Source organism: Podarcis pityusensis (genome assembly GCF_964106645.2).
Source record: "Podarcis pityusensis genome assembly, chromosome: Z".
Lineage (NCBI taxonomy): Eukaryota > Metazoa > Chordata > Lepidosauria > Squamata > Lacertidae > Podarcis > Podarcis pityusensis.
The window spans coordinates 3,149,341-3,174,318 of NC_138044.1; the positions used below are offsets into that span (position 1 = coordinate 3,149,341).

The 24,978-nt window shown below is 45.4% G+C and overlaps 1 protein-coding gene across 4 annotated transcripts in view; it reads right to left on the reverse strand.

Moving 5' to 3' along the window:
* ODF2 (outer dense fiber of sperm tails 2) overlaps positions 1-24,978 on the reverse strand; it is a 34,180-nt gene that overhangs the window by 2,689 nt on the left and 6,513 nt on the right. For all 4 annotated transcript variants that reach the window (XM_080990862.1, XM_080990863.1, XM_080990864.1 and 1 more), the window contains 15 exons: positions 22,219-22,389; positions 20,829-21,019; positions 19,508-19,637; positions 16,621-16,752; positions 14,594-14,668; positions 13,465-13,536; positions 13,178-13,294; positions 11,109-11,294; positions 10,155-10,264; positions 8,120-8,255; positions 7,077-7,187; positions 5,129-5,233; positions 4,695-4,853; positions 2,411-2,511; positions 248-410 (listed from right to left, as the gene is read on the reverse strand). In XM_080990862.1, the coding sequence (XP_080846988.1) occupies positions 248-410; positions 2,411-2,511; positions 4,695-4,853; positions 5,129-5,233; positions 7,077-7,187; positions 8,120-8,255; positions 10,155-10,264; positions 11,109-11,294; positions 13,178-13,294; positions 13,465-13,536; positions 14,594-14,668; positions 16,621-16,752; positions 19,508-19,637; positions 20,829-21,019; positions 22,219-22,389 (1,959 nt within the window). The remainder of the gene's footprint in view (positions 1-247; positions 411-2,410; positions 2,512-4,694; positions 4,854-5,128; positions 5,234-7,076; positions 7,188-8,119; positions 8,256-10,154; positions 10,265-11,108; positions 11,295-13,177; positions 13,295-13,464; positions 13,537-14,593; positions 14,669-16,620; positions 16,753-19,507; positions 19,638-20,828; positions 21,020-22,218; positions 22,390-24,978) is intronic.

The window sequence follows — 24,978 nt, forward strand, 5'->3', positions numbered from 1 at the left end:
AAGTGAGGCATTGCCACAGTTCAAGGACACATTCCTGCAAGGAACTGCTGAGCAAAACCATGCAAGGAGGACATTCAGAGCAGGGTTGGAAGAAGCACAGAGAGTCCCAAGGACCACGTTTGGGATCCAGGGTTGAGATCCCCCACCGCTTGTACTAAAGCATCTTCTCACTGATCACTTCAGGGAAGAGAATTCCGCTCCCAATGCAATGCTCCTTCAGACTCATTGCCCAGTGGGAGGTACCAACCTGCCTCTTGGCATCACCAATTGCTATCTCCAGCTGGCGAGCCAAGGCGCCACATTCCCGGGTCTTCTCCTCTAGTCGCAGCTGGGCCTGATGAATCGACTCCTCCCTTTTCGCTATGACCTGGATAAATTCTATATTCTGACCGCTTGCTGCTTCAAGCTTCCTGAATTGCAACCACAAGGAAGATTCATGGGTATATGCCAATCAAAACAGGGCTCAACATTTAAATAGACTAGATGTGCCTGTAAATAAGTTTTGATAGGTGATACTTTATACAGTGGTACCTCTACTTACTTTCACCTCTGGTTACATATCCTTTGGGATACGTATGTGGCAAACCCGGAAGTATTTTTCCGGGTTTTGCTGCGTGCACACGCACAGAAGTACAGTACCGCTGTGCGTGCATGTGCAGAAGTGGTCCTTGCAGTTGCAGAAACCTCAGAATCTGAACGGAGCTCCAGAACGGATCCCGTCTGCAACTGGGGGTACCATTGTGTTTGTGTGTGTGTGTGTGTGTGTGTGTGTGTGTGTGTGTGTATGCTGTATAGCCAATGTAATGCCATCCAGGGGCTGGTGGACTCTTGAGTCTCATCCAGTATGGCCAAAGGTTGATGGCAACTGGAGTCCAGCAACATTTGAAGGGTATGATGTTGGCTCCCCATCCCGCATAGGAACTGCAGGTGGCCAGCACAGCCATTGCTGCTTTGCCGATAAGCAATTTTCTGGAAACAACAACAACAACTTGTTTGAATACAATGTCTGATCAAGCCACAGCTCTAGTGAAAAGCAAACACAGGCCTATTGACAACACTTATATTGCAAAGGAATGTGCTAAGCACCAAGTCAGACCATCATTTCTGCCTAGCATCAGCTGCCAGCACTGCCCGCCTGCAGTTCTCCAAAGCCTTAGGTGGGAAAAGGGATTTCCTTCCCCATCTTTCCCAGCTACCATGATTTTTTAGCTGGAGATTTGATTTCCAGACCTCCTTAATGTGAAGCCATCAGCAAGCAACAGCGGTTTGCAACAGAACATTGCATTTGTTTTGCTCTATGTGTCTGCTTTAGTTCCAGTGCTTCTGAAGAGGTCTGGCTGAACGTGCTCTCATGAGAACTGATCATTAGTGCTGCCCACAGGAGACTGGTCCTAGGAACCAGCAGCTATCTTAAGAGGCAGGTTGTGGAAAGCATATAGCTACATAAATTGCTACAGTTCCTTGACTCCTCCCTCTAGTCTCCCCCCACCCCACAAAAAAGTATACCGTATTGGCCTGAACATAAGCCGCACCCGAATATAAGCCGCACCTTTAAAATTCGGGGGACGGGGGGGGGGACGGGACACAATACCCGAATATAAGCCGCTCCCTTAAAATTCCGCAGGCACTCACACCCATTCCATTTTACCGTATGTATGTTTCAGCAGCGACATCGTAAAAGCCAATTCTTGTAAGGTCGTAAATTTAAGCTGCACTTTAACTTTTCACGGTCGGAATCTGGTGGGAAAGTGAGGCTTATATTCAAGCCAATACGATATTAACCTACATTTGGAATGCAAGAGGCCTTCACTTTTTGCCTTCCCAACACTGCCAGTAGCCTGGTTCACATGTCACAGTAAGCCAAAGCATGGCTTTGCGCAAATGCTGAAGAGGAGATTGTGGCCATTTTGCTTCTCCCTGGTTGTTTTGCTGCTGCATCACACTGAATGAAACCACAGTTTGGCTTCGCATGTCGCCCAAACGCAGGCTTGTAGCTTAGCTCTTCCAGGCAATCCACAAGCCAGGAACTAAAGGACAAACCCTAGCTACCGCCAACAGTTAATCTGGAGAGAGTTAAAGTCTGACCGCAGGTCCAGACTTACAAAGATCACTGCAGGCAGCAGCAAAACTCTGCTGTGACTCAGTTGTGAACTCCTCTCCTGAGCTCCCTATGTTCACGCTGAGCCATGGTTTGGGCTTTGCATGGTGTGCCAACCAGAACAACTGTCTTCCCCACCATCACCACCAAGCCCAGCATCCATGACAAGACTACAGAGTTCCATACTCAACACTGATACAGCACCTGATTGATCTATACGCACAGGAAAACATTTGCACAACACAGCCTTTCAGTTTTGATCACTCTGCTCCCATCCTTGACAAAGCGGCATCCTCCCCACTTGCTCCTAACCTCTCCAGCTCTTCAAGCTTGAGGATCAGCTGCTTGTTCTCTTCTTGGGCAGACTGATACCTCTCTCTCATCATCTCCATCTTGTCTCCCTGAAGCTCAATCTGAAATTTGATTTGACTTGATTTAATATTTGTATTCCGGTTTTCCAGCAGCAAGCGTTCAGCTCAAAGCAGCTAACATGGGCATTAACAAAGCAACAGACATTGCAATCACTATAATATCAAGCACAGCATCATATAAATAAAGCAAACGGCAACAATAAATCATCAAAACAATCAATACAATTAAATCAAACCATAGTAATTCAATATATGAAAATGAAAGATTCCTATTTAAAAAATAGGAAGGGGAAAAGGTAGAAAATGCGTAAATTCTTCAAGGCCTTTCCAAGTTACCAGTGACAGGTGCTGCCCATTTTCTCCCATTCTATATTTCCTAGAGAAACAAGAATGGAGTCATGCAGAGAGAGACAGAAAGACAGACAAAGAGAGAAAAGGAGCAGAAAAAACTACCATGTTCAGGGCTTAAGTGGACCAGGGCTCATTTGGTGCTTATTTAATGTTACTGTTTACATTGCACCTTTCTTTTTCCACCATGGAAGGTCAACCACATGTGGTTTCCAGGTACTGAGCAGACCCAAAGCTACTTAGCTTCAGCAAGGTGATGGCCTTGTGTGCTTTAAGACCAAACCCCAGGAGCAGAATCTGATTTCAGTACCAGGAGGTGGGACACGGAGTAAAATTAAAAACAGCCTTCTGAGGTAGGGGTCTTTGCCTCACCACTAAGCAACTATAATCAGCGACCCCCTTCACATACACCCTCAACCTCACTGGTCAGAGGGATGGCTGCAGGGCAGGGATGAGCCCAGGCACCTCCTGTTGCACACTTTAAGCACTGTACGTGTTCCTGTTTTTGTGGCCTTTTCTGAGCCTATTTTGATCCAGCATGAATTTTTTTCTTCTCAGCGCTGCACAAATGAGCCGCCAGCCACCTGCAAGCAAAGTGAAGCACACACAGATTGAGGCAAACCCCGAAGGAGAGAAAAATCACAATTTCTCTCTCTTTCACTCTTTCTCTCACTCACACACACACAAACACACACAGAAGGAAAGGCTTATGGAGTCGAGCAAAATTAACCATGGGTTGCTAAAAAGATGAAGTTGCCTTTGACAAGGAATGGAGGCTCACGTGCTTGTGGCCAGACACGTGTTATACTCATGCTGGTTTGCACCCCATACCAAAAAAAAAAAAAAAAACCTATGCAAATTAATATAAAAAACCAGTATTTGATTTAATCCACCAAGAGCTTATTTCACATGGATTTATTGTGCATAAAGATTTCTGGCTCAAAAAGAAAGACTTTAGATGAAGAATTTGGGTCAGTTTGGAAGCACAGTACAGCAGCTGTAAAATTAAGGCCAAAAAGGTCACACAGAGAGGCTTAGGGAACCAGGTGTTGACTGTCAGAAAGACCAAAGGACTGGAACTTTAGCAAGTGTAACTAAACCAGTCACCATGAGCTGAATATCAGAAGCTCCCCACCACCCACAGCCCAGGTCTTTGCTTTCAATTTTAGCACATGCCACACTTACAAGGATGTGTACATTTCAAGACTGAACAACACAGGAGGAGAAACCGAAGTGAGTGCATGCTAAGAACTTCAGTTTCTATTTCCTTCTTTAAAATGAAAGCAAGAAATCCCCAATGGCATTACTTAAGTGTTCCATGCCTATGTTGCACCTTCTCTCTCCCCCCACGACAAGATAAATAAATTACGCAAAACAAGCCAACATGTGCAAATATTCTGGTTGGCAGTTTTGATTCCTCCATCCCACTCAGTGCCTAGAGACCTGCCTAACCATAATCAAATTTTCATCCCTCTCAGTCATGAGGACTAGAAATTTGACTTTTTGTTGATGAATTTAAGTTTCTAGCTTGAACTGCAATTACACAGAACCCTGGGAAACCTATGCCTTGCCATATGAAGGAAGGACCCACAAGTAAAAGCGTGAAGGGGGCTGGTGGATCTTAACTGCATGCTTTCACAAGGCTACCCATTTGTTAACTTGCCAGAGAAGGTGTTGGTGGACTGAGAAAAGGAGCAGGGTTAAATGCAGATAGCAAAACAAAGACATGCCACACGTCCTTTTATTCTGCAGTGCAGATGTTTAATCATTTCAAAAAGAGACGAGACAAGAGACAAAGATTGCATTTTCTTGATGCTAGAGGCTCATTTTGGTCCTCGGCTCGAGGTTCGTGTGGGCACCTTCTGCCAATCCCTTACCCGCTGACGGAGGTCTGTGATCATGGCTGACAGGTCCATATTTTTCTTCTCGTAACTCTTTAGCTGTTCCTGACACTCAGCCAGTTTAGACTCTGTGAGCTTCAAGATCTCGGGAAGCTTTTCTAGCTCAGCAACCTGACTCTGGAACTGCTTACGAGCCTGTGAGCAAGAATGCAAAAAGCAGGAATTAAAGATAACAGAGGATGCTTGGCCACAAGACCTATTGATCTGATAACAATGAGGCTGAATTTCTAACATTCGTAGAAACTGATAAATACGATGCAAAATGTACAATCCATCTTCCTCTCATGTTTTTGTGAGGTACTAGTCTGCTCCTTATCTTCCACACCCCACGAAAAGTTCCTGTGCAGGAACTACAACACTTGAAACCTCCAGATTTTATGGCTCATCTACAGCTTAGACCAGACACTTACATTTTCAATCTCCTTGGTCATTTCTTCTTTCAATGATTTGTTCTCTTTCTCACAAAGCTCCAGTTTCACAGTCACCTCATCAGCTTCCATTCGTGTTTTCAGCACCTGGGGAAAAGATGTTGGTGGGTTGTTGTTTTTTTAAGGAGAAGACAAACATGTACAGCAGCTACTTTATCAAATGGAACTGAATTAATCATGTTTCAGTTTGGGTTTAGTGAATGCAACTGTGAGAAATCTGAAGAGAAAGTATTAAAAGTCTTGTTCACATAGACACTCCATTTTTTAATCAGTCCACAAAATAAAAGTCATTGCAGTTATGTTCTCACCTAAAGGAGTCAGAACTCAGAGGGAGACACACCCACCTGCGCTGCTGAACTGCTTTTCTCCATTTTTGTTAGAACACATAAACTCTCCCTCTAACCCAGGGCTCAGCAACTTTTTTCAGCCATGAGCTGGTCCACCATCCCTCAGACCATGTGGTGGGCCGGACTATATTTTTTTTTGGGGGGGGGGAATGAACTAATTCCTATTTCCCCACAAATAACCCAGAGATGCAGTTTAAATAAAAGGACACATTCTACTCATGTAAAAACACGCTGATTCCCAGACCGTCCGTGGGCCAGATTGAGAAGGCGATTGGGCCGGATCCAGCCCCCAAGCCTTAGTTTGCCTATCCATGCTCTAACCTATACAGGTGCCTTTGGTTCATATTTTAGAGACAATTTTCCTCTCTAAATACCAAAAGTGGAATATAATTCTGAAATCCATACCCTACAGCTCTACTCCTCATAATTCCACAGTGATGGGCTCATGACTGTAGGTTAATGCCACAATGGCCATCATTCTGTGAATCACTCTGACTGGGCAAGATACAACATAATGAATCCTCCCATTGTTTCTTTAAAAAAAACACAACACCACACACCCAGCAATAGAAAAGCTCTGGAGGCATGGGGATCCATAATGAGCCATAATCTCCAGATTCCTAGCTTTTCTTTAAAAAAAATAAATCTCTAGCATCTGTAGAACCTGTTATATATGAGGCAAAATGTACGGGGACCATTCTTCTGTGAGCTACTCCTGCATGCAAGCCCTTTATGCGTAGACTTTGAAAGAGCCCAATTTCACTACAAGGTGAGACAAACCCCTTTCAAGTGTGACAGTTCAGATAATAAAAAGGTACTCTAAATTAGTGGACAAGGCTCTTATACAGGTGCTGGCTTTCCTCTTCATCGGCCTTTGCCAAGCTGGAGTCCTCTCCAGATGTTTTGTACTACAACTCCCATCATCTGCAGCATCATACAGCTGTGCTGCCTTGGTCTGATGGAAGCTGTAGTCTTCTGAAGGGTCTTGGTAAAGGTTGCCATTTATGAGCCTAGCCTAAGCCAAGGCATCTGCATCACCCAAGTCTTTCATTGCCTCCAAGAACAGAGTGAGAGAAGCTCAAGCTCAAGTAAGAAAAGCCTTCGGAAACGCTTGAGAAAACTAACCAGTTTAAGCCTATTTTATGTTCTGCAGCTCTCAAATTGTTCTCTGTATTTGATGTGCATTTGTTTATTGCTTTTTAATTACTACTACAATTAGGCACCTTTCAGATTTTGAAATATTGTAATCCATCTTGGGTAGAGATATTTTTTAAAAAGATATATACTATTTCTACATTCAGTTCCCCAATAATAGAGGGCTACAAAATGAAACAGACCAACTTCAAATCCTTTCAGTAACACAAAGGAAGAAGAGCAGGTGCTTATCAGGTACCCCCACCTCTTGCAAGTATCTAGAAAAGAAATTGCCAAGTACTTGCTTAGACAAAAGACACAGAATGCCTGAAAACCAAAATGCAGCTCTGCCCCACGCCCCAAGTTCCAGGGTTTTGGAGCTCAGCAGGGCATTCCTGCCAGAAGACGAAGAAGGAAAGAGGGTGCCAAAGGTCTTTTGAGAGCAGTACCTGGTTCTTGTAACTTTCAATTGTCCCTTCGTAGTTCTTGAGGGATGCTTTGAGCATTGCTATTTCCTGCTGAGCTTTATTCAACTTTTCCTCCACCGGAATAATGCTATTCTGGAGGAACCAGAAGAGAGACGTGTTCAGTCAGAAGAGAAAGGGCTGCTGGGCTATACAACAAGCATCTCCTTCCTGGCGTAGGCAGTTAAGACTGTCAACTAGAACCTGGGAGACCAGGGTTCGAATCCTCCACTCGGCCACGAAGCTCACCAGGTGACCTTCAGCCAGTCACTCACTCACAGCCTAACATACATCATCAGGTTGTTGTGGGCATTAGGGGGGGGGGACTTGGATAACAGCCCAGACTGGAATAGAGTCAGGGGAAGCTGCACTGGCAAAAAGACAGTTGGAAATATATATATACACAAATAAAGCTGTATTTGATGGATGAAAGGATATATGATGTTTGACATAATTGAGAATCGCAGAGCCAGGGATGGAGAATTTTAAAGCGTTAAAATCGGGTTGTGGAAAATATGGAAACAATGAGGAGAGGCAGGACTGAGATTTGGATATATGCTTCAGAGATCCAGACTTACAATTTGGATTATAATTTGGTCTTTTTTTAATTTTAGTTTTTTATTTTAATTGGATTATGATTGGATATGTTAATTGGATGTTTTTTATTGGAAAATTAATAAAAATGATTTTTTTAAAAAGAGGAGGAATGGGGAGAAGCATGTACACCACCTTGAGCTCCTTGGAAAAAAGATGGGATTAAAATGCAATAAAATAAACAAACAAACAAATCCCATGTGGAACATCTCCAGCACTATCTCCACTGAAATGATTGGAAGTTATTTAAAAAGGATGGTGGAGATGCCCCTAGCAGAACTAGACCAGATTGTGCCCTAAGTATATATGTTTTGGACTACAACTCTCAAGAGTCCTAGCTAGCATGATTGCATTATGCTGGGCTGATGAGAACTGTAGCCCAAAACATCTGGAAGGCCTCAGCATGGTGAAGATGAGAACTTTTCTCTACCAACCTTCAACCTCTCATTCTCCATTTTTAATGAGGTACTTTCTGTGACCTGCCGGTGCATTTTGTCCACCATGGAATCTCTGTCTTCCCGCATCTTGTCTTCCATAGTGGTTTGCTGTTCCACCAAGTCTGAAATACGGCTTGAATACATGTCAGGGAAAGATACATTAGTCCAAGGAAGAAAGACGCAGTCTCAGTTCAAAGCAGAATTTCACAAAAATGACAATCATTTTAAGGCACATGATTCCCATATAGCAGAAGAGGGAAATCTATGGCCCTCCAGATGTTGGCTGGGGCTGATGGGAATCTAACAACAACTGAAGGGCGACAGACAGCCTGCCCCTGTTAGAGACAGCCAGTGTTGTGTAAGGGTTAGGGTGTTGCACTAGGACTGGAAGAGATGCACATCGGTTCACATCCCCACACAACCACAAAGCTTGGGTGACCTTGAGCCAATCATTATCTCTTTGCTTTCTCTTGCAGCAAAGAGATTAATGTTTATATATTTATCAATAATCTGGAAAAATTAAAGCAGCTTCCCACATGCAACCCATCCCCTTTCATTTGGCCAAGGAACTTGAAAAGAACCAGACCTAGGAATTCACTCTAAGGTAAGTCCACCCAACTGTGCTACTATTCACATGGGAAGAGCAGTCTCAATCTCCCTTTAGAGGTGGACCCATTATGTATGACAGCCAAAATATATCAAGCTTTGCATGTAAGGGGCACAGGATCTTTGGAAGACATGGGATTAGTTCACACCTAATGTCAAACTGAGATCAAATCCTAGTCTACCATCCTAACTTGAAATGCAAAAAACAAACCATGGTATGCCAGCCCGGATATTATGAATTGAGCTAAGAAGGCTTGGTCACAATTTCAACCCAGGCCTCCAGGGGAGACCAAACATCTTCTGACACCCCAAATGCCAAGGAGCAGCTACTGGAATCATTTCACTTTGGATTTCCTAATGGATTCCCCTTTGCACTTAAGCTATCTGGATCCTAGGAACAACCACTGTGCAAGAATATTCCTCAGTTTTGGCAATTGTATAGAATACTTAGATTTGCTAAATATTAATTAATGGACTTAGCTACTTTCATATTAGGGAATTTAAACCCAAGTCCACAATCAAAAATCATACTGATCTGTCTCATAATGTCAGTAGTGAAATACTGGATATTTTTATTTGCTAAGTTTTAAAAAAATTAATTTCAAAGTTTCCATTTAAAAGAACATACCAAGAGTGGCTTACAAAATTTGTAAAATACCTGACAGACATAAATAGAGATTCAACTTCTCTGTCTTTACTGGCAGTAATTTTTTTGTGCAAGGCTCTTACTTGCCTGTTTCACTACACTGGGGTGGTTAATGTCAGATCTGAGGGCCCACTGGCATCTCTTTCTGGCCCTCGGAACACTTTTCAGACCAGACTGTCCTCTCTGCAGGCAACTGTTGTCTTTCATACCCCGCACCCCGTTTCATAACCTGATCTCCTGTCATTCCTTCAGCCTTTCTGCAAAGAAGTCCACATTCTTTGACAACTTAGGCCTTGAAAGCAGACTGAATGAAAAGAAGCCAATACCAGCATTCTGTGACTTATTGCAAACTCGCACAATTTGAACCCCCTTTAGCACAGAGCACCAACAGGATTATATGCTGTACACAACACAGTTCTGAATGGATTTTTTTAAAAAAATCCAAAAATCACAGAGCTGGCAGAATTGCAGTCACAAGTCATGGAGGAAACAGAAATGACAGAGAGCCAGGACATATGGCCGTCACCTTCTTAACTAACTAAAAAGAGAGTAATGCAGTGATGGGGAACCTGTAGCTCTGCAGTGTTGTTGGACATTAAATTCCCTCTACCCCAAACAATTGGCTATGCTGGCTGGGGCTGATGGAGCCCAGTAGCTTCTTCAGGAGCCCACAGTAATCTTTTGGATCTGAGTGTTGTGCTGCCTCCCATCCCTCCCATTCCATCCCTCCACGCGAGCTGTTTTGGGAGCCAGCTCCAAATGGGACAGCACAGCTCTCACCTGTTCAGCATCACAATCTCGACTTCCAGATCACTTTTGTCTTTCACCACCTGGTTGTAGCGGCTTCTCCATGATTCCAAGGTGGACAACGCCTCAGCAACATAGTTGTCCTGCCAAGCAAGGCAACAGGCAAGGTTAGAAGAGCAGCCACATTGTTTGGCATAGAAAACAAGAACTCATCTGACACCCCACACTAATGACAAGTTGTACAAAGCAAATACAATGGACCTTTGGGTAACCTAACTTTTGGGTTGTGAACGAGGCAAACCTGGAAGTGTATACTTCTGGGTTTTGCCATGCACACATGCACAGAAGTGCTCTATCGTGCCACATGAGTGCGCAGTAGCAGCGCCTCATGTTGCAAACTTTTCGGGGTACGTAAGGACCCCCAGAACGAATTAAGTTCGTATCCGGAGGGTCCACTGTAGACTTTCACAGCAGCCCTGTACTTCTAGCCACCTTCAGCCAAAGCCAAGCCTAGAAGATCAAGGCAAGCCCAATACAGATCAAATGCTCCTCAATGTCCTAACCAAGTTAAGTGGTCAACAGCATGCTCATTCCCTTTGCAGATTCTCCCCTTCTTTTCCTTTTCAGCTTTCACAAGGGTGGCACAGAGTTACATCTGCAGCGATGACTTTGATTATACTTTGCTTTAAATCAAGAATTAAAAGCTGTTTTGGTTGAGAACTAACCACAGTTGTCATTTATCTCCAGTGCATCATAACACTAAGCCATATTAATGTTGGACAGGAAGGGAAGGTGAGAAGAACAGAAAGAAGAAGAAGATGGGGAGGAAGTACATAAGCCTATGGGGAGCTCCCAGGTAACATGCTTCCGTCCTTACTGCTGGTGTCCTCAAATGAAAAAAATAAATGGTGTGGGGAGGCCACTCCACAAAACTTTGGCCCAATAGTAAGCGATGCCCTGGCATGGAGGCACCAGAGCAACCATCACCTTTTCTGCCAGCTGGGCATTCAGTTGATCTGCATACTCCTCGCTGCGCTCCGCTCGCTCCTTCTGGGCCTTGATTGCATTCTTCAGGGCGTCCTTGTCACGCTCAGTCTTCGTCTTCAGCTCTTTCAGCTGTTCCATGATATTTTCCACTTCTGCCTTGTGCTGAGCTGCAACACGCTCCAGATTCTGAAAGGAAGGCAATCAGGGTACATGTAGAAATTAATTGCGGTTCAGGCAGCCAAAGACTAACTTTTCCTCCCTGCAAGAGCTGAGAGCAGAGCAAGGCAACATAGAGAAATGTCTCAGGCCAGTCTTATACTATCCAAAGACCTAGTAAAACTAGCTGTACACAGTCTTAGTTCTGCATCTTTTTCTCAGTTGGTATATAGAAGGAAGATTTCTGTCACCCCTTTCTTCACACTTATTCCTACCACCAAAAGTTTCTACTATAATCTCTAGCTGTCTGTCTATTTATTCTGGAGGATCTGGGGCAAACCACTGCTCTGGGGCAGGATGCTAGAACAGATGCAGAACCACTGTAGAACCCCAAGTTTTTGTACCCTTCTTTCCCTACTTCTGACCTAAATGATATTATAAAGGTAAAGGTACCCCTGCCCGTACGGGCCAGTCGTGACCGACTCTGGGGTTGCGCGCCCATCTCGCTTAAGAGGCCGTAGGCCAGCGCTGTCCGAAGACACTTCCGGGTCACGTGGCCAGTGTGACGAAGCTGCTCTGGCGAGCCTGCACCAGCGCAGCACACGGAAACGCCGTTTACCTTCCTGCTAGAAAGCGGGACCTATTTATCTACTTGCACTTAGGGGTGCTTTCGAACTGCTAGGTGGGCAGGAGCTGGGACCGAATGACGGGAGCTCACCCCGCCGCGGGGATTCGAACCGCCGACCATGCGATCGGCAAGTCCTAGGCGCTGAGGTTTTACCCACAGTGCCACCCACGTCCCTTAAAATTATATTGTTATATATATTGTCATTCATGATATGTCTGTTTCTGTAATTTTATTATTCTATCCTATTTTTCTTGCTTCAGGACCTTTTAGAGGGAAGTGATGCACAAATTTAATAAACCTAAAGACCAAAGTGGCTCAAGAAACTACTGGATTCTTTAGTAGAAAAAAACACCAGCTAAAAGTTTATAAGTAGCTATGTAAGAGGACAGGAAGCATCCATCAGCATGGGAAGCACAAGTAAACTGAGTGAGACCAATGGTACATCTAGCTAAGTACTGTCCTACATAGAAATACAAAAGAACCACTGTTTAACTGGGCACTTTTCTTTATGAATTACTTCTAATATAAGAACTTATAAAAACAGCAGGCAGTAGGCACTATTTTAAGAGGCTCCCTTTTGTCTGAAACAACTTCCTCGTTCTGAGACCATCACTTTGAGAAAAAGCCAGGGCTTCCACAGCTTGGGCAAAGCTCAACTCACATGAATAAATGAATTCGATGAAGGCACTGCAAAATCCAGGTTTTGGAATTTAATTATTGGGTGTGGTACGCATAGAGTCTGGGGAAACTGGGGTGCAAGTTGGGCCACAATGTGACTGTATTCATGGAACGTGGCAAACTGCTTCCATTCATCGAAAAGTTAACCATACCCCTGCTGGAATAAATGGCCCGTCCCCCTGTTTGCAGAATGCATAGAATTCTGTGTGTGACCCAATGCCATGTCCCCATCCCCTCATTCACTACAATCTATTCTGAACTCGGGCCTAGTCTAAACGTGCAGCAAAATGAGGTGGCTGAATTTTGTGATGGCAGAATAAACTGTACCACTTTGGACTGTGCCGGAGAGGTAGTGACACTTTTCTTTCGAATGCGCTCCTCTGTTAAAAGCCCTCTGCACATAGTAAGTGACCACATACCAGAGGAAAAACTCTGCACAGTCTTCCTCTTAGTGTACTAACTTAAAACCGCACAAACCGTTCAAAGGAACATTAAAATAATAATTGTATTCCTCCATCCCCCAACCTGAGAAGTCCACTGTACCACTTCATCTGGCTGACTGTAGAGCACTAGGCACTGTTTGCTCAATATCACAAAGGTACTGTACCCGGATCTGGATCTGCAGGCGGTTATTCTCAGCTTCTTTGTTGCGCAGCTGTGCCTGCAGGTGGCCCCTCACGGCTTCCATGGATTTGGAGAGTTCAGATGCGGTCTTTGCTTGGTCCTAAAAGAAGGGAGCAGGGAGGGAAACAGGTCCATAAGATGATTTCTTCACCCTATTGCCCCCCAATTTCATTGGGAAGCCAGGTAGACATTTCCCAGCCAGATGGGCAGGGTAGAAATAAATCATCATAATCATCTCACAGCATAAAATGCCTCTGGAAAAAAACTTACCTTTTCCGTCTGTATCTGAACCATTAGATCATCAACTTCTTTTTCTTTCTCTTGCAGTTTTTTTACCAATTGCTGCAAAACAGAGAGCCCACAGTGGTTGACGATAGTAATTATTTGTCAAGTGTTCAAAATTTCCTTGGTGATGTGCAACAACTGCAACAACCAAGCAACCCCAACTTCAATCTTGTATTTAAGTACTAGCCTGGTAGTCATAGGCGAGAAGGAACCCCATGTAGGCCACGGAGTGAGCCGGTGGTGGAGTGCCAGAGGGCTTCTTCCTCCCCTGTGCCCAGCACAGAAATGAAGCAGGCTGCTGGAGGGATGAAACACTCCACCCCCGCCCCCAGAAAAGCAGGCTAGTATTATTAATTTTCTTTTGCGGGCATGTAACTGTTTTGCACTTGTTTACAAAGCTGCCCTTACTGCTGGCTTATAATCTAACAGACGCAACAGCAAAGTAAAGGAAGAAACAGGAAAGTGAGCAAACTGAGGCTCCATTTCTAAACGTTGATGTAACCCAACCCAACGAGCCTGTGATGAAGGGTGGATAACTAATTGAAATACGTAAAGGTAACTTGCAACTAACACATGCTTGACTTGTGTGCAAATATAAATAAATAAAAATTTATAGAAAGGGTGCAGAACCTCGGGTGGCCGGGAGGTGGGGGGAATTTCACAATCCCACCTGCCATTGAACCCAATGCATTTTCCCTATACATGATTTTTGCTTTACCCTGGAACATAACCCCCATGTAAGCTGAGAATCACCTGTAACAAAAATAATAAAAAGCTTCATGAGGCAGAAGAACTGAACAAAGATTCATTTCCCTCTGGGGACTGTTTACAAGAGATGTATGTTAATTGATGAACTGGTCCTCAATTGTCCTTATAACAGCCCTAGGTGGATTATTTCCCCCATTTTACAGATCAAGGAACTGAGGCAAGTGCTATTTCTTCATTAGAAAACTAATGCTCCAGTTGCACCTCCAGGGCAACCTGGTTTTCCTGCTTCAGGCACAGCACTTTGTCCGCAGGCAAGAACCCAGCATTTTGTTTCAAGAACATAATCTTAAGTTCCTTCAATATACAGGCAAGAAACACAGAGAGCGAATTTCTGGCATATATTTACCGCTTTTTCGGCATCAGCTTCACTAAGCCTCTTCATTAGTTGCGCCTGCTGCTCAGCCAACTTCTGAGAGTCTTTCTGCAGAAAGTGTTAAAGAGAGAGAGGAAGAAACCAAAAAGGAAGGTTTTTTAAAAAAATAATCCATCCCTTTTCCTATAGGGCTGGCTTTTGCAGAGCAATGATGGTGTTGCTTCTGAAAGGGGTCTGTGTGTCGCTGACTTCTGCACCAAAAAGAAAACTACGGTATATCGTAATGATATAAAATGATAGTAATGAGAATATATGTAAATAAAAGACTACAAAGTTGAAATAACATAATGTAAGCAGTAGTATTGTATGTACAAAAAGCCAGAAAGAGGAAGTTGAGGGAAGTCGGGGGTGGGGGGGGAATGGGTTGCTTGAATTTTGTTTTTATATGATTTATGTGACTATGATAAATTTAAATTGTAAAACCTAATAAAAAAATTTAAAGAAAAAAAAGAAAAGAAAAAGAAAACTATCGCTCTGTGCCCCTTTCCCTAATGCTAGCAAACCTAACATTATGAAACACTACAGTGGTGTACAAAATAAGCAAAATTGCGTCTGTGTGTTATTACTACAGTATACAGGAGACTAATAGGCAGCCCTTTTGATTAAAGAGCTTCCAAGATTATTCTAAAGTAATCAGAAATGAAAACAGCAAATTAAAGAAATGAAATGAAAACAGCAAATTAAAGAAATACAATTCAACACCACACACAATCATAAAATCTTTTTTGAAAGTTGGGAAAGGGTAATTAAGTCTTAAGGGCACCATGGAAAAATTGAGGTGGCCATCCCTAGGGGAGAGTATAGAAAGCAGGAAGTACTGTGTTAACTGTAATCCAGGGATAGCCAAGACGGTGCCTTCTAGTAGCTGTCAGACTAGAGTGGCCCATATTCAGGCACAACAGGAATTGGAGTCCAGAAAAATGGGGGAAGCACCATGTTGGCTACCCCTGCTGTAACCATTTCTCTTGCCAATTGCACATTTAAGTTCGGGTGGCATCTGGTGCCACATGTTGAATCCCATAAGCCTTGCCATTTGTTTTTTCGAACAGCTACTACCTCAAAAATGTGCACACGCAAGTTAACGAAAGCTGCACGCAGGAAAGGAAAAGCCTTGTGCTCTGCATTTCTTTCCCTTGCTGTTTAACCATAAGGTCACCCGTCATCACCATGCTCCCTACCAAAAATATCCCAGCTTCAGACTTGTGTTTCTTGCAAACATAAAACAAGCAATCCAAGACACTTCAAGCTGACTGTGAGAATGATCAGCATTGCAATCTGCCTAAACATTTTGATCAGAAAATTTGGGTTTTCTTGGACCAGTTTAGGATTCTCTGGTGTAACATACCAGATAGTCAAACACAATCATCATGCAGAAAATGTACTCCAGAGGTGCCTTCTGTCACACCAAAGGGCTGCCCTACACCTTGTGTATAAGCACTGTATCAAACTGGGCTCACAAAATCTGAAGACTCAGGGTGGGGATAGGGAACCCACAATTCTTCACATGATTGCTGGACCACAATGCCCACCAAACCCTGACCACTGGCCATGACAGCTAGGGCTAGCAAGAGCTTGTTCAACATCGATTTCCGGCGTCTGTGCAGATGCGATTTCAGGTGCTGCATGGTGGCTCGGTTCAGGGGCGGCTTGTAGGCTGGTTAAACCACCCCTATGGGCCGCTTGTGGCCCATGGGCCTTAGGTTGCCTATCCCTGATCTAGATTCTAGAGACACCACAATAGCTACCACTGAGGGAGACGAGTCAGATGTACCAGTAGGCCTACTCAGTAGAAGACAGCTTCCTAAAGATGCACTTCCTCTTGCATAAGCAGATTTTGAGAACCAGATAGGAATTTACCCATGACAGCACTATGCACTTCTACTACCCTGTTTGTGCAAAACTACTAGCAGGCATATTTGCTCCGCACACAGTTCTTTAGGTCGAGTCCAAAGAAAAGTAGGAATCAGTACCAAAGAGCAGGTGTTTCGGTCCTCACTCACCTCTCGACCATGTTGCTCTCTAAGCAGGTCTCGGAGCGTACGGTTGGTTTCCTCAAAAGTACTTAACTTCTGCAACAGCAGTTCTTTTTGTCTAGTAAGTGTGTTGATGTCCGAGACGGTCATGTTCTTCTCCTGGGGGGGAGGAAGGAAAAAATAACAAAGCCAAGGCTATCAGATTTGCTATCCAGCAGTACAGCTTCCAAATCTTTATTCAACAAGGCTTTGCCAGCTACATGTGTAAACAGCTTCAGGGCAAGTTTTGGATGGCAGAAAGATCTACTATTTCTGCTATTCAGGTTCTTAAAAACAAAATTGTTGCACGGTGCTTTGCATTTGCCCCCTCGCCTACTGTGAAATCTAAGATTAGCAGAGCAAAGCTGCAGATATTAATTGATCAATTCATTACTTGATTAAAGATGTAGGATTGAATAAAAAGATGTCACTGTTTAATTAGGAAGCAACGCCTGCACTTGGAAATTATTATTTTTAGTACACACAGTTATGAGAACTGTAGGTGTGGAGCAAGCGTCAAGACATTTTGCTCCAACTTATCCCAATTTCACATACAAAAGTTGACTCTTACACTGGGAACTAAACAGTGTCCTCTGCTGTCAATAAAATCAGCAGGGCAGTATCCTAGAAGGAATTAGCACCCATATTAATATGGATCTTGAAAACCCAGAGACTTACTGAACTGCAGCAGTCAACTGTTACATCCATGCAAGGAGCACAATTCAGCTTGGCCAGATTTTAACTCAAACCATGCTTGCCACAAGTTTTTCTGCAAACTGTGCCCATCTACCCATCAGCTGGCATCGCTTGTGACATCAGCCAATAAGCAGGAGGACAAAGTTTAATCTTCTGTTGCTGCTGTAATGGGAACAGGATCACACAGCCTAAGCAGCAGGACTAAAGGTGGGAGTTTGAGATTGGGTACTTTAAAGGCTATTGCAAATCTCCTCCTTCTTCCCTTCTAAGTTCCTGGTTCCAAGCAAAGTCAGAGCACTGGAGAAGTTCCCTCCTTTACTTGCAAGACTTGCCTCTCTTAGTCCCTTCCTGGTAAGGATCTGGCCCCTGGAAGCTCACACACACATTATGTAGGAAGCATGGTGCCCTCATTTGTGAGGGTCTGGTTTGTACACACAGAAGAACAAGATAGAAGGATGGATGAGTAGAGGAGAAATCATATGCTTAGGGCTTTCCCCTCCTCAAATAAAAACCTACACTGTAAAGACCAGCACAGCAGGTAAAGGGCTGGGACTGAACCCCTTTCCTTGATGTGTATCTATTTGCATTTGTTTAATAAAACAGGGAAGGGAGATTCAAAACTTATTGAATTGAATCCACAGGTGCCTTCAGTAATCAGATGTCCTTCCTTCAGTTGAAGCAGTTCAGAACCAACAGTGGTATTTGCAAACAAAAAGAGGAGATGAAACAATTTTTGCCAACTCTCTAGGGCTGGGTGATGTTAGGTTTCCAACACCCAAACATCTCTACTTGGTAATAAACTGCAATGTTGAAAGAAGCTATACTGGCCCCAGCCGGTGAGACGCTGGACGAAACTGCAGCAGCTCCTACCGCAGCAGCTGAGGCGCTTTTGACTCCAGCACCTCACAGGCTGAGGCCAATGCAATTGGCCCCAGCCTGCTGATCAGCTGGAGGGTGGAAAGGCTCCTGCCTGCAGCGGGCTGAGCAAGCTCCAACAGGGAGCAGAGACCTTGGGGGGGTCCTTTGCAAAGCTCCTTCAGGCACGCTGCCTCTTTGTGGGATGGTTGTTCACCCTGAGAAGAAAGACACAGCTCACCCTTCTGGGCTAAATCCGCAAGGCAGGGTGGGGGGAGTCTAATGGAGTGGGGGGCAAGTCTAACAGGCGAGTGGGAGCTCCTTTCAACATCTCTGTTAAGCGGCGCACAGCCGTGCACCCGAGTGGAGAACTGTGATGGAGCCTGCACCTCCCCATCTGAACAGCCGCGATCATGCTCATACTGACATGCAAGCAGGAGCCTAAATGGGGCTCTCACAGCTGGGGAGCACATTAATAGATTCCCCCACCCCGCCACTGGCTTGTGTGAGCCGGTGGCAGGTCAGGGGCTCCATAAAACTGATTGGCTGCGGTGAAGGCAGAGGCGCACTCTTCAGCCAAGCAGTTTAAGGAAGCAAAGGGAGGAACAAGCTATATCATGCCTCGCTGATGCAGCTTGTTTCTCCCTCTGCTGGTGAGAGGGACAGACCACGATGACGGTTTCACTTGATGGTATATCACTGGTGAAACTGCCGCCACTCTGGAGTCCCTCTGCCTCCAACGCCCGGCGGCAGTTTGTTTCCCCCTCAGCATGCTGGGTGCTGGTAGCAGAGGTGGCAGCGGTTTCATCCTCAATAAACTGCTGAGTGAAACCACCATCGTGGTCTCCCTCTCATACCAGTCCTGAGCAATATATCAATATGTCACCCAGGCCTACAGCTCTCCCTTCGGTTTCCCCTGCCAGGTCCTGTATTGTTCAGGAGGGTCCACCCAGTGCTCCGGATAGGATTTCTGGAGTGGGAGTGGCTCCATCAGGAGAAAAAGAGAACCAAGACACAAGGGATGCCCTGTCTCATGAGCAGAACTGTTTTCCAGTGGTTCCAAATCCAACCTCCCCCTGCACTCTGAAGTGGTGCACAATGTAGTGTTACACCTCATCTTCCCTGTACATCTAGACAAGCTTAAGCAACACCACCTGGGAACGGCCAGGGGAGCAGGCTGTCGCACTTTTGCTCTTTTCCCAATCAAGAGACCAAGCCAAGCCACCAGACTCCCCACTGAAACCGCTTGCTCCTCCTTGGGGATGCTCCCAACCACCACCTTTTGAAAAGCTGCTTCTATGCACTACTCTGGACTGGCACATACAGATTTTAGTTTGCAGATAGCGTCCTTCAGGGCCTTAATCTGTTTGGCAGCAGCTGCTCCATCCAGCTCAGCCTCCACTAGCTTGGACATCAAGCATTCTTTCTCGTGCATCAAGTGCCGCTTCTGAAGTCTGGAAAGGAATAATGTGTTAATCCTCAAATAGCATGGGATGGGGGGCACAGGATTATTATTTATTCATTTTTTAACCTAAATTTTATTAAATCCCCTATGCCTAGTAAAAAAGGCTAGAAAAGACACTAGGCTGGAGATTGCGCCCCTGATGTGCCAGTTTTAAACGTACAAGGAATCTTGAAACAATTATAAGGAGGTAAAAAGGTAAAGGTAAAGGACTCTTGACAGGTCCAGTCGCGAACGACTCTGGGGTTGCTGTGCTCATCTCGCTTTACTGGCCGAGGGAACTGACATTTGTCCGCAGACAATTTTTCCGCAGACAGTTTTTCCGGGTCATGTGGCCAGCATGACTAAGCCGCTTCTGGCAAACCAGAGCAGCGCATGGAAACGCCGTTTACCTTCCCGCTGGAGCGGTACCTATTTATCTACTTGCACTTTGACGTGCTTTCGAACTGCTAGGTTGACGGGAGCTGGGACTGAGCAACGGGAGCTCACCCCATCGCAGGGATTCGAACCGCCGACCTTCTGATCGGCAAGTCCTAGGCTCTGTGGTTTAGACCACAGCGCCACCCGCATCCCAAGGAGGTACTTAAAGTAATAGAATTCCTTGCCTCTCACCATGAAGAAGCACAGCCTACCAACTCAGGATTCTGCCACATGTTTAGACTGAGCCTGAACAACATAATCACAACAACAGCAGAAGGCGTAGGTCACACCACATCCCCCAAATGGTCTTAGCTGCCCAGGAGCTGCAGTCTACCATGAGAAGTTTGACCCTCTACTGGCAGTTCTGCTGGTGCTTATGAGCACTTGTGTGGGACAAATGGGGGCATTTCCCCTGGTTTGACACAGGCCCCACAGTAGCAGGTGCAGGGGTAACAGTGCATACAATACGGTTGCCATTTTTAGCGACTTCCATCCAGACTGCTGAATCCTGGCTATGTCAGGGATATTTGGTTGCAATGGTTCAGATCAGTTATTCCAAGAAAGCCCTGCTGCTCTGAAGCAGACAGAGGCTGCTCCCAACGAAAGAGGCCAAGTGTAAAAATCCTAACCCTGCTTCAAAAGAGAGAGTAAGAACCCACGACCACAACCACCTGTAAATTGTAAAGGGCCTTGGGCTTTGCCCACAGCTGCTCTCCCAAACCCAGTGATATACAGAGATGGGAAGGGTCGAAAGCTTAATTACATGCTAAGGTCTTTCTCCTCCTTCATGCGTTCAATATTGCGCCGGAGAACAGTGTTCTCATGCTCTGTCTCCACCAGTTCCTGAGTGACCTCGTCCAGCTCTTCCTTTTGCTCTTCAAGGAGACGCTTAGCCACACATCGCCCATCATCCCGCTTTGGCATTTTGATCTGAGGACAGATCTGAGGACACATCTAACAAATTCAACAGAGAGAAAGAGATAAAATTTTCACCCACAATATATCAGAAAATAAAAACACTTTGGCCAACAAATTTGGGAAGATTTTAGTAAAAGAGGAAATATCACAATTCTGCCCATTCATCCAGCCCATTCAAAGTGGAACAAATTCTGCTTTGCCCAACAGGAAGGTGGGCTCTAATAATGCAGAAAGTGAACACTGGTCACCTGAACGGAACTCCTGTACTTGGAGCTGTTCCATTGTTACAGCGTACCGTAGCGTCTAGACTAAATGCCCCCAGGTCTTATTCTTACAGGGCTGCAATTTGGAGGATGTCAATTGAACAGGGCAACACACGTTATACCAATTTATATAGTAGCCATTACTGAACATGAAGAGCAAGTCAATAATCCTCTTAATAAAGGTAAAGGGACCCCTGACCATTAGGTCCAGTCGTGACCAACTCTGGGGTTGCGGTGCTCATTTTGCTTTACTGGCCGAGGGAGCTGGCATACAGCTTCCGGGTCATGTGGCGAACCAAAGCAGCGCACGGAAACGCCGTTTACCTTCCCACTAGACCACTACCTATTTATCTACTTGCACTTTGACATGCTTTCGAACTGCTAGGTGGGCAGGAGCAGGGACTGAGCAACAGGAGCTCACCCCGTCGCGGGGATTCGAACCACCGACCTTCTGATCGGCAAGTCCTAGGCTCTGTGGTTTAACCCACAGCGCCACCCGTGTCCCAATCCTCTTAATAGAAGCCTGCTAATTTTGCTATAGCTGTTTTGTTCTGCTAGCTTTGGAAAACTTGTCATCAGGCACCTTTTCTTGTTCTCTGCTGTCTTTTTTAAACAGGGTAAAAAAAAAAAAAAGGCAGAATAGGTGGGGTGGGGAACCTGAGACCTTCCAGATGCCCAACTCACATCGCTCCCAGCCAGCATGGCCAGTGATTAAGGATAACGGGATTGGAATCCAGCAACGTAAGGAGTGCCAAAGGTTCCCTGTGACCTCTCTTTCCTCTTCAAACTCAGGTTTAAACAATGAAATTGACTGGCGGAAGGATGGGGCAAAAATCTTTACACAATTCACCCTAACACCACAAGACGTTTTAACAAAGGGGTTGTGCCACATCATTTTCTACAAAATTCCAAACATTCATTCCAAACATGTTGGAAGAAGAAGAAATATCAACTCAACTCTGACTGCCTCACCTCATTTTTCAAGGTGCCCACCACGTTCATTAAGCTCCCTATCTTCTTCTCGTACTTGTCCATTTTGCAGTGAATGGCGTCCTCCTCGTCTGTTGAAAGATCACTCAAGCGGAGCACTGACAGTAACTTATCTGAATCTGGAGGAGTTATTTCCAGGCGATGGGTTGGTCCCTGATTGAGAATAGGACAGAGGCTGTTATTTTGCTTCTTACACCTTTCCTCTCATGAGAGGTGTTTTTTTTAAAAAAAACCAACAACAAGAAAATATTCTTAAAAAACCTGTTTTTAAAAATCATTCTACAAACAGTTAAAAAGATTGTGATCTCAGGGTTGCCAGGAAAACTGTCTTTCAGACGTCAAACTCCTGGGTAAAGAGGAATGATTGCTCTTTTAGGTCCTTGATCCCAATCCATTCAGGATTTTATATGCTGGTACTAACACCATGAATTGAGCCCGGTCGCTCACCGGAAGCCAATGCAGTGCTTTCTGGACTGGGGCAGCAGTGGTTTCATGGGGCTGCCCCACTCACCACCCAGCAGCTGCATTCTGCACCAGCCTCCACACCCTCCTATCCTCAAGGGCAGCCCCACAATTCAGATATCATGTCAAACAGCTATTAACAGACAGGTCCTCAGTTATTCTGTCTGATGACTTTTAATTAGGTGCCATGCCATGTCGCTCACTCCTCCAGGACTGTACCAAAGAAGAGAACATGAGTCAGTCTCCCATCTCCATTGTTAAAATGGAAATGCTGAACTGGAAGATCACTCAAGTAGATGTGATCAATTCCGCACACATCTGGCTGGATTTCCCCAGACAGTCTGCGTGGCTTACAGCATATATAAAAACATAACACATCAAGCACTAAAAACCTCCCAATACAGGGCTGCCTTCAGGTGTCTTCTAAAAGTTGTGTAATTCTTTATCTCTTTGACATCTGAAGGGAGGGCGTTCCACAAGGTGGGTGCCATTACCGAGAAGGCCCTCTGCCTGGAACAAGCAGAAGACCCTTGGAGCAGGACCTCTGTGTCCAGGCTGAGCAGTGGGGGTGGAGGCACTCCTTCACGTATACTGGGTCAAAGTGGTTTACAGCTTTAAAGGTCAGCACTGACACTTTGAATTGTGCTCAGAAATGCACTGAGAGCCAATGAAGATCCTTTAGGACAGGTGTTATATGGTCCCGGCAGCCACTCCCATTCACCAGTCTAGATGCTGCATTTTGGATTAGTTGTAGTTTCCAAGTCACCTTCAAAGGTAGAGTGCATGACAGTAGTCCACGTAGGAGACAACCAGAGCATGTGCCACTCTGGCGAGACAGTGTGCAGGCAGGTAGGGTCTCAGCCTATGTACCAGATGGAGCTGGTAGACAGCTGTCCTGGACACAGAATTGACCTGCGCCCCCACTGACAGCTGTGAGTCCAACATGACTCCCAGGTTGCACACCTGGTCCTTCAGGGGCACAGTTACCCCATTCAGGACCAGGGAGTCCTCCACACCCACCCTCCTCCTCTCCTCCAAAACAGTAGTTCTGTCTTGTCAGGATTCATCCTCAATCTGTTAGCTGCCATCCATCTGCCAACCACCTCCAAACACTCACACAGGACCTTAAATGTCCTCACTGGTTCTGATTTGAAGGAGAGGTAGAGCTGAGTATCATATGCACACTGATGAACACCCAGCCCAAAGCCCTTGATGATCTCCTAGCGGCTTCATGTAGATGTTAAAAAGCACAGGGGAGAGGACAGAGCCCTGAGGCACCCCACAAGTAAGAGGCCAGGGGTCTGAACACTGATCCCCCCCACCACTTTCTGGACATGGCCCAGGAGGAAGGAGCGGAACCACTGCATAGCACTGCCCACAACTCCCAGCTCCTCTAGACGGTCCAGGAGGATGTCATGGTTGATGGTATCGAAGGTTGCTGAGAGATCCAGCAGGACCAGGAAACTGCTTTCACCTCTGTCCTTACCCCACTGGAGATCACTGACCAGTGAGACCAAGGCAATTTCAGTCCCATGATGAGGCCTCAATCCCAACTGGAAGGGGTCTAAATGGTTTTAATCCTCCAGGCGTACCTGGAGTGGTTCAGCGACCACCCGTTGTTCAGCGACCACCTTGCCCAAGAATGAAAGACTTGAAACTGGGCAATAGCTGGTCATATCGGCCAGGTCAAAGATGGTTTTTAAAGAAGCATTTAATAACCACCTCTTTCCACGGGTCTGGGAAGGCTCCTTCACGTAGGGAAGCATTCACCACCCCCAGAGCCCATCCCCCAGTCCTTTGTGGCTCGCTTTGATTAGCTAGGATGGGCAAGGATCAAGGAGACAGGTGGTCTGTTTCACTCATCCAAACAGCCTGTCCACATCCTCGGAGGTAACAGATTGGAACTGATCCCATGCAACTTAACTAGACAGGACTCTAGCACTCTCCCGCCCGCCCTGCTCCCACAGTGGAGTCTACCTCTTTCCAAATCTGAGTGACTTTATCTGCAAAGAATTTAGCAAAATCATTGCAGGAGATTTTGTGGTCCTCACCAGGCCCCAATGGCAAAGGAGGCGGTTAGATTGCAAACCACCTGAAAGTGTCTCCTGCTGCTGTTCTCTGCAGATGCAATAGAGGTGGTGAAGAAAGTCTTTGCTGTTGCTATTGCCACTTGGTAGGCTCAATGTTGAGCTCTAACCTGTGTCCTGTCCAATTCAGAATGAGTTTTCTGCCACTGGCACTATAGTCATCTCAGCAATTGCTTCATTGCCCTCAGCTCCG